Source organism: Neopelma chrysocephalum, unplaced genomic scaffold (genome assembly GCF_003984885.1).
Source record: "Neopelma chrysocephalum unplaced genomic scaffold, ASM398488v2 Primary Assembly neopelma1_74, whole genome shotgun sequence".
NCBI lineage: Eukaryota > Metazoa > Chordata > Aves > Passeriformes > Pipridae > Neopelma > Neopelma chrysocephalum.
In genome coordinates this window covers 382,363-392,047 of record NW_020897735.1, presented here as the reverse complement: position 1 = coordinate 392,047, position 9,685 = coordinate 382,363, and the positions used below count along the sequence as shown (strand labels likewise).

The 9,685-nt window shown below is 50.4% G+C and overlaps 1 protein-coding gene across 1 annotated transcript in view; it reads right to left on the bottom strand.

Moving 5' to 3' along the window:
• Positions 1 to 9,679, bottom strand: part of ZMYND19 (zinc finger MYND-type containing 19) — an 11,406-nt gene extending 1,727 nt beyond the window's left edge. The window contains exons 1-5 of the mRNA XM_027687792.1: positions 9,582 to 9,679; positions 9,020 to 9,079; positions 7,716 to 7,822; positions 2,857 to 2,997; positions 1,722 to 1,902 (exon numbers count right to left, since the gene is read on the bottom strand). Of these exons, the coding sequence (XP_027543593.1) occupies positions 1,722 to 1,902; positions 2,857 to 2,997; positions 7,716 to 7,822; positions 9,020 to 9,079; positions 9,582 to 9,632 (540 nt within the window). The 5' untranslated portion in view covers positions 9,633 to 9,679. The remainder of the gene's footprint in view (positions 1 to 1,721; positions 1,903 to 2,856; positions 2,998 to 7,715; positions 7,823 to 9,019; positions 9,080 to 9,581) is intronic.
• Positions 9,680 to 9,685: the final 6 nt, after the last annotated feature.

The following is a 9,685-nucleotide window of genomic DNA, read 5'->3' as shown; positions in this document are numbered from 1 at the left end:
CCCCACAGCATTCCCAAGGAGAACCCCCACAGCATTCCCAAGGAGAATCCCTACACCACTCCCAAAGAGAATCCCAACACCACTCCCAAGGAGCACTCCAACATCACTCCCAAGGAGAACCCCCACAGCATTCCCAAGAACCCCCCCACAGCATTCCCAAGGAGAACCCCCACAGCATTCCCAAGAACCCCCACAGCATTCCCAAGGAGAACCCCACCATTGGTCCCAAGGAGGTTCACAATCAGGTCTTTCACGCTTGTCACAAATAAGAGACAGGACAAGAGGGAATGGCTTTAGGATGGAGGGCAGGGTTAGATGGACTATTGGGAAGAAATCCTTCCCTGGGAGGGTGGGGAGGCCCTGGCACAGGTTGCCCAGAGAAGCTGTGACTGCCCCATCCCTGGAAGTGTCCAAGGCCAGGTTGGACGGGGCTTGGAGCAACCTGGGCTGGTGGAAGGTGTCCCTGTCCGTGGCAGGGGGTGGCACTGGATGAGCTTTAAGGTCCCTTCCAACCCAAATCAGTCTGGGATTCTGATTAAGAAATTCACCCACTATTTAAAACAACCTTCCCCAAACTTGGGTTAACCAGGAATTAGTTATGCACTCAGGCTTGTGTTGGTGACTGGTTTTGGAGCTGGAAAGGAATCTCTGGATCCACTGCTGCACTCAGCCAGCTCAGCTCCTTGCCATTCCAAACTGAGGGCAGGCTTTTGGAATGACTCTCCCTCCCAGGTGCTCTTCAGCTGGGAGGGAAGGAGATGATCTTTAAGCTCCCTTCCCACCCAAACCACTCTGGGATTCCATGAAACACAAACCCCCCCCATGACTGCCACAGGACGAGGGGGTTTTGAAGGGACTGCATTTGGTTGGTTTTACAGTTGCTCTTGTGGAATGGGCTCAATACACAAAATATTGCAGCACTTCACACTTGCTCTCACAATGCTGCTGCTTTGTCAGCCTGAGTTTTGAACTACAAACACCTTCAATTCAGAAATCATTAGGGCTGCACAAGCTCAGCCACTGCCAAACAGAGTTACCCAGGGAGCTTCTGTACTCTGACCCAAATAAAAGGCAGAGCTCACACTTTTTCAAACACAGGGAATTCGGGATGGTTTTTGCAAACATTCCCCTCCCCAAAGCAGAAAGTGGAACACAGTGATTGGAGCCCACTCAGCATTTGCTATCACAAGAAAGGCCCTTGTTTATAGATAAGGACATCTGTGTGACAGAGGCTCAGCCCCTGGACAGCTCATTCTGACTGTATTTTGCTTTATCTACCTACAGCAAAGCACAGAACTCACTTTCCTCCCAGTTCTCCCCTGAGTAAAGGCCACTCAAATTCCCCCCTGCTCAGGAAAGGTTAATCAGGTTATTTTTTGATTCTGCTATTGTCCAAAACCTCTTACAAAGCTTCCTGCTGTCTCACACAGCTGCTCACTCACTCCAGCTCTGCTCCCTGGGAAAAGCTTCCACCTGGCTTTTTGTCCACTCTGCAGAACCCCCATTCCTCCCAACAACACTCACTGCTCCAAGTCACACCTACATTCCCCCCAAGTGAAAATTATCACGGGGACTGAAGGTTCAGGCCAAAGAAAACCTGATTAAAGACAATTGCTGCTTTTAGCAACTGAGTGGCACAAGCAAAGCCTTACATTTTAAGGAACAAATAAATCCCTGGACACAAAGGCTTCACTTGCTCCCTCCCAGCTCTCTGGACACACCTGTTTTTCAATCATTGTGCATGGGGGGTAGTGACATTCATAGTAAGTGCAGGAGTTCTCCTCCTCCTCCACGACATCCCCGTTAGCGTTGTAGTATCTGGTTACATTCAGGACAGGAAACTGCTCTTCTATGGGGTCTGTAGGGAGCTGTTGGATTGCCAGCCAATACAGACTTTGTTCCCTGGAAAAAACAAGCACAAATTTGGTACATGAATTCATAGTAAGCACCCAGGGAAACTGATTCCAAATTTATTAATAAAGCAAGTAGAGTTAACACTGTATTTAGCCTCAGACTACACATACTGCTCATATATTGGGTATTTTTAGGGCTATTTTAGCCTAAGTGTAAAATCCAAGAGTTTAATATTATCAACCAATAAACATTTGCATCAAGCAAAATTATTTCTGTGCAAAATTCTTTACTTCAAGTCAGAATCATTTCTGCCTTCAAGTCTGTTTCTGGTACTTCCAGAACCATTCTGAGCATTTGTAATCCACTACATCTTCTCAAAATCAGTTTAATAAGCTCTGAACACCCTGATCTTAAGGATACTGCAAATGTTTCAGGAGAAGAGTGTGATGTGGAGCCTGTGGGTCTCCCACTGTGTCACACCATCGATTAACCAGACCCATCCTGACATTAAGTCTGATGTGCTGGGTAACATCAGGGAAATATGGGATGTAGGAAGCTCCCACAACCTGCTGGTGAAAGGTGATGGGATCTGGGCCCAGGAACTCACTTTGACTCCATTCAACCCCAATTCACAATTCCAAGCAGAAGCATTTTGCAGCTCCTGGCTGCTACAGGTTGTGTTGGAATTCCGGTGCCTGAGCAGGAGAGGCACAGGGCAGTGAGAACTGCAGACTTCACTGGGCTGGGAGGGAACACAGGCCTCCTGTTCACTGCTCTGACAGATCCTGGCACTGCAGGACCTTGGGATAACACCGCAGGGTGGGATGGTCCTGCACAGCGGGAACAGCGAGCACAGACACACCACCAAAGACAGAGGGACGTGCAAGGAGCCCAAGGTCAAATCAAAAAGGCTCTGCCAAGACAAAAATCACTACAGGAAGGAGACAATTTAAGATATTTTCATTTTTTATGATGGCAACCCCCTGGCAGACTTTGACACACCTTTGTTTGCTAGAGATTTCTTCAGCTTTGGGCTTCCACCCCCAGGGCACGAGGCGCAGATTGTCCAGGCGGTTGTCCACGGTCACCGAGTTCAGATGCACCACCTGAAATCCAGGAGCAATCCCTCCCCGGTGCCTCTCCCTGCAGGAGACAAAACCAGCTGGGAGATGAGCAGTGAACAAGGCTCCACAGCCAAAAAATAAAGGATCACACCCACTCCAAAGCAATGCTGCATTTTGACCCACTGTCACCAACAGGCCCGGGACACCTTGGGCTGCCCACGGACTCCAGGGGCTACTTCAGACACCTCCCAGGAGAAAAGGACTTGTTCCAGCAGGTTATTTCCATTATAAATGGGCTGAATAAGAGCCACTCATGGTATAGTGTAATTGGAAAGATATTGCCCAGTTCCAGAGACTACAACTTGCAAGAGATCCATGGAATTACCACGTTCCACAGAGCAGACTTGAAAGGTGCCAATACTGGTTTATTATTTTAACAGGAAACTCTATCAGACACGTTTGTGCAAGCCTGGCACTGGTGTGGAGTCACACAGCTCATTATTTATGAAGAAATGTCATTAACAAGCAACAGGACAGAGGTTTCACTGTGCATGCAAATTCTTTTTAGACTCTAATTGTGTGTAACACGTTGAAAGTCTGAAATTACTCCAGAATTGACCAAGAGACACCTGAAACTTGCCCAAAACCCAAAGCAGGACTATTAGCCAGGAGATGGCTGCATGGTGAGTCCTCACTACTGCCTTCCAACAGTCTCCATTTCCCATTCCACCTTCTTCTCCTCTCTCCTTTCTGTGTTTCATCAAGTTCACTCTCAAACACCCTCAGGCCTGGACAAGTCTCCCTATCACTTCTTGTGGGAATTCCCATCCCACCTGAAAGGCCTGGACAGAAGCTGAGTCTCCACATGTTTGCTATGCCATGAGGAACTTCCCAGCACAGGGAGAACAAGGACAAAGGGTTCTCCTCCTCCCAGAGACCCTTCCAACAGCCCAGCTGCACCCAAGCCCAGCCTGGACACTGAGTCCTGCTCAGCCCTTACTGAACATTTCAGTTTAAAAAAAGTTCATTCAATTTTAAAGAGATATTTCCTCAAGTTAAAAAATTCCCACTTTTTTTTCCCCCTTCACAGAGCTCAGCATTACCCAGCAGAACAGGGAAACTCATTTCAATGTGACTGACAATGAAAAATGTAGGATTTTGTTTTCTTGGTCAAAATCCATCTAGATACAATTAAATTATACACCTTGAGGGGGAAAAAGCCACTTGCAATTCACACATGTCACAAAATTTCCTAGAATTTAATGAGTAAGATATTCACACGTGGCCCAAAACACCCTAGAATTTAATGAGTCCAATTCCCTTGGAGAGGCCACAAGCAGCACCTACACAGAGCTTGTGCTGCAGCTCCCACAGGACAATTCCTGTAAGGACAGACCTGCACAAGGACAGAGCCTGGAGGCTCCTGGGCCTCCAGGGAACAGCTCTTCCCTTTGAAGGTAAAATGACTAAAATCCTTCTTTTTGGGGAAAAAAAAAACAGAAACCACACACCTAAAAGCAAACAAACTATGGAAAGGAATCTGCTGAAATGCCCTGAAGGAGGAATCACAATCACAACCTGGTTTGGGTTGGAAGGGACCTTAAAATTTACCTCATTCCACTCTCCTGCCTGGGCAGGGACACCTCCCACTAGCCCAGGTTGCTCCAAGCCTCGTCCAACCTGGCCTTGGACACTTCCAAGGATGGGGAATCCTCTGGGAAATCCATTCCAGGGCCTCACCCCCTCACAGAGAGGAATTTCCTCCCAATATCCCACCTAACCCTGCCCTCTGGCCGTGGGAAGCCATGGCAGGAAAAGCTACTTTTGAGTTGTTGAAGGCCAGTGAAGGGTCTGGCAAAGGGAATCAGGAATCCTGAGGGTTCCAGGTGCCAGGAGGTAAAGTGAGGGTGAGCATCAGCCAGGTATGGAGACAGGGAAGGAGTTCAGGTGCTTACACTGAGCCTGGGACAAAGTGCCAACTGGAGGGATGGGATAAATATGAACAAGGAATCCCAGAGGAGACAGAAGAGCAACAGCAAACTGTGCAGGGGAAAAGGAAGGGGAGTCCAAGACCAAGTTATGAAATAATTTCTAAATGGATTAGATAATGAGAGTTCAGAAATGTTGGGGAAAGAGAGAGGATTAGATTGTCCCTGACACCAGGAATTCACAGCAGAGTGGCACAGACCTACCCCTGCTCCTATACAGCACAGACCCACAACCCCCCAAAAGCAAATCCTGACCAAATCCCCTCCCACAGTGAGCCCCTCTTCCCCTCCTTGCCTGACACCACGTTCAGCTCCATCACTGTCAGCCCTTCCAGGCCCCAGGTGACAAAGGGTGACAAAGGCCACGGGGAACGTGGAAGTGGGGCCTTGCTGGTGAGCAGTGAGTGTTAACACACCCCTGGACTGAGGCACCAGAACCAGCAGTGCCAAATCCAGGATGCTCCCTGAGCTCCTACAAGATGCCAGGGAAAACACTTCAACCAGGACTTTCCAGGGAATTAAGTGGATTCTGTTGTTCTGGTATTTCAGCAGCTCAGAACAGACACAGCAATTCCAGGAACCAGAACAGAGCAGGTTTCAGGCAGCAGGATGGTAAGTGCTCTAAAAAAAACCCCTAAAACCCCAGAAATCAGGTCTGAGATGTCTTTTTGAACATGCAGTTGGTGATACACTTATGACTAATCTCCTGATGCTGCTGTTCCCCAGGGAACATCCCTGCACCCAGCAGAGCACAGCGAGCTGGGGGTGCTGCACTGGGAACAAAGGATGACAGAGTCCTGCAGGTCCCCAGCCAGGGACACCAAACCCTGCTCTGGGGGAGGCACAAGTCCACGTGGAAAACACAGCAAGCACCAGAGAGGCTGAAGACCTTTCAGGAAGTTCTTCCTGTAAGAATTATTGCAGCACATGTGGGGATTTTTCAGCTCTTGGTTCCCATTTGGTCCCTCAGCAGAGGGCAGGAGAATGTCCCTGTCACAGCTGCAGCTCCAGTAGCTACAAGTTTTCTGTCCCAAGGGCCTCATGACATGAACAAAGATATTTGCTTAATAAATTTAAAAAAAAAATTAATAAAAAAAATTTAAAATCTGCTTTATTTGCATCTAACACTTGCTGCTCACTGATCTGGAACCACAGGCACACAGGTGGGTTGGTTTTTCGGATTTTTTGGGGTCCATATGCAGAGAACAATTAAATCACACACCTGTATCTGAGTAATTCGTGTTCTTTGCTTTCCAGTTACCCCAGGAGTGAAGGCTGGCACTGGGAAGTGCAATGCCTGGTACTGCCCAGCTCTCCTGCCTTTCACAGGCTCCAAAACCTCCAGCATTGCTCCTCCTCACCAAGGGAAGGACCCTCCACCCCTCCCCAGCTCAGGTTTGTGCTCAGAGCACGTGAGTAAAACTGATCTGTTTAGGAGGGGCAGGAATTACACAGCACCTGCAGCCAAAAACCACTGGGGACTCAGTCACTGACCTGCAGGACGTTGGGCTGTGATTAAAGATAGAAGAGACCAAACTGAATCTACAGAAACAGCTGGAATATTTCATATTTTCTAGCAGAATTTGACTTTGCAGCTTCAGAAGTGCAGCTCCACTTGCCTGGCAGCTGAGCCCCCACCTCTGTGCCCCTCCAAAATCCCCATTACACACAATTTTTAAGCCCAGCACATGCTCGAGTGACACAATTTGAATTTCCTAACTGAATACATCTGAATTATTTCCCAATTTGAGTAAAACAAAGCAGAAGAGGCAACAACTGGGCTGTGCCATGAGCAAACAGCTGGACTGTCATCACCTGCACAGCCTTCAACCATCAGCCTGAATAATTTTAAGGTGCTGTTTAGTGCTTCTCACAATTATTAGTGTGTGAGGTTCCCAGCAGTGGCTGTCAGTGATTTATTCCACATGTTGCACCAACTTCATCATTTCACCCAAGTTATGTGTGCAACAAGATTAAACATTAACAGAAGCAGGTTAAAATCCATATTTAATGAGCAGATTGTAAATAATAATAATAGTCTCATATTCTTCCTGTCTCCCTCCAAGCCTGTTTTGGGGGATAAAAGGTAACCTGGAATGATAAAGAAAGCACAGCCACATTCTGAGCACTGTGACTTCTAAGATAGTTTATGGAAATGAATAGAAAACATGCTTAATTTTTCAAAAAAAAGGGTTTTAAAAGAAGTAACTGTTCTCCTTAGCAGAGAGAATCTGCCAAACTCACACCTAGAAAGAGCAAAATATCAGCTCTGGGGGTGAGCTGCTCTCACAAGGGAGGAAGTTGGCCCCTGAAATTCATGTGCAGCCATAAGGGATTCCAAGCAATGATATGGAGAATATGGAAAACAAGACATGAACCATCAGCAGCATCACTTCAGGCAGCTTTGCAGAAAGCCACACAAAACACTCCAAGGTTTTCCCTTATCAGAAGGTTCCTCTCTCCAGGGCTCTGCCAATTCTCACTGGACAGAAAAAACCAACCCACAACAAACCCTCGGTGTGTTTGTGTTCACCTGTCAGGTGGAGCCATCCCCTGTTCCCCCTCCAAGCTGCAGCTTGAGCAGCATTTCTCAGATTTAGCCAGTTCTGTGACCCTCACTCACCTCTCACTGCTCTCCCTGCCCGTGAGGCTTTACAGGCTGTGCTGTGTGGGGACTCAGTGCAAACCAAGTCATAACAGATCTCTGGTTTCCAACCCTCCTGAGAGGACTTAAAGTACCACAGGCAGAGAAATACCCCCCCAGCTGGGGGCACTGACCCCTGGCAGTTTGTCTCTCTCCCATACCCACCAGAGCAGCTCGTGCAGGAGGCGCCCGGAGCCCCTTCCACGGTTCTTGTCGAAAGCATAAGCAAATATTTTAGCACCATTTCCATCAGCATCCACCTCCATCCGAGCCTGGGGAGAAGGGAGAGCCTGTGAGATCATCCAAGAGCAGAGCAGAGCACCTGGGATGGGGGAAGGACCCAACATTCCACACTTGTGTCCCACAGGTCACTCGGCCCTGGTGGAATTCCAGCTGTTCCAAAGCAAAAGGGACCAATCAGGCTGTTGTGGGTGATGGAGCTGGGACAGGGCAGGGAGGAGCTGAGCACAGCAGGATCTGGATCCTGGATCTGGATCTTGGATCTCTGCTGGACAGAGAACAGCAGCAATCCAGTTCTGAGCCCGTGGGGCCGGGATCCACATCGGGATCCACACTGGAATCTTTGATGGGATCCAGGCTCCACTGTGGTACTGAGTCTCTGCAGAGCCATCAGGGCTTTGTTTTCAGTGTGGCCCAACACCCACCTCATCAGGGGGGCCAGAGAAATGGGGTCCTGTCTTTTTTTCCTCCCCTCCACAACATGGTGTTAGTGCCATTGCTCATGAACTGCAGCAAGGACTTCACCAATTCTGGACAGTCCCAGTGTGTCACCACTATCAGTGACACAGTGGCCACCAGAGAGGAGGAAGGGGCAAACAGGGTGGTCACAGCTCCTACAACTCCTCAGAGCAGCCCCAAAGCACTGAGGAACTCAGTAAGAGATGGTCCCTCCTCCAAAAACACCCCAGTTACAGAAATTTTTTTTAATCGTTCTCTTTCAAAGCCTTGGTGGAATCCACTCACCCTTTTCCAGTGGATGCTGAGAGAAAACACTTTTTTCTGGTCCCATAATCAGTTACAATTAAAGTTTCTCTCACCCAAAATGCTCAGAGTGAAGAATTTCTAAGTTTGCCAAGCCAAGCAAGGGCGGGCAAATGACCAGTTCTCCCAAAGCACACAAATAGTAAATTGAAAGCAAACCCCCGACATAATAAGTAAATAAATAAATAAGTGTTTTAAGCCAATACTCAGAAAAAAAAAGAAAACAAGCCCCAGAACTTTTCCCGCTTGAAAATCTCCACATTGGTACTTTAGTAATTTAAAATTGGTCGGTTTTTTCCCCAAATCAGGGAGGCTGCAGGCACAGCACTTCCAGGGGCAGTTGGATTCAAACAGGGAAGGAAAACCCCAAACCCACAGCCCCACAAGGGGGGCTCTGGGGGGTCCGGGGCTGCCCCGGGCGGGGGTTGTAAAATACGGGAAATCCCGGGGCGGGGCCGCTCGCTCACCTCGAAGGAGTAGCTCTCCACCAGCGGGATGTCCTGCTCGTCGATCAGCGTGTACTTGGTCTGAAACACACCGGGAGCGCCGTCAGCGAGACCGCACGGCCCCGGCACGGCCCCGGGACTGCCCGAGATGGCCCCGGCACGGCCCCGGCACAGCCCGGCACAGCCCCAGCACGGCCCGGTCCGGTGCCGGTTCCGCACGTGCAGCCCGAAATGGCCCCGGCACAGCCCAGTACGGCTCGATACGGCCCCGGTACTGCACGGTCCGGTCCGGTCCGGCCTCAGCACGGCCCCGGGACTGAACGGTCCGGTCCGGTCCGGCCTCGGCACGGCCCCGGGACTGAACGGTACAGCCCGGCCCGGCCCGATATGGCCCCGGCCCGGCCCCGTCCGGCCTCAGCACTGCCCCGGCACGGCCCAGGCCCGGCCCGACATGGCCCCGGTACGGCCCCGGCACCGCCCGGCTCGGCCCGGTAACACCCGTTAAGGCCCAGCCCTCCCCTCCCATGCCCTCCCGCCGCCGCCCGCCCCGCCCGAGCCCTGCCCGGCGCTGCCCCCCGCGCACCTTCCCGGCCACCCGCCCGAGCCGGACGATGCCGAGTTTGAAGTCGGTCATGGCGGGGCCGGGCCGGGGCCGCCGCGCGCCCCGAGCCGCTGCCACGCGCCGCC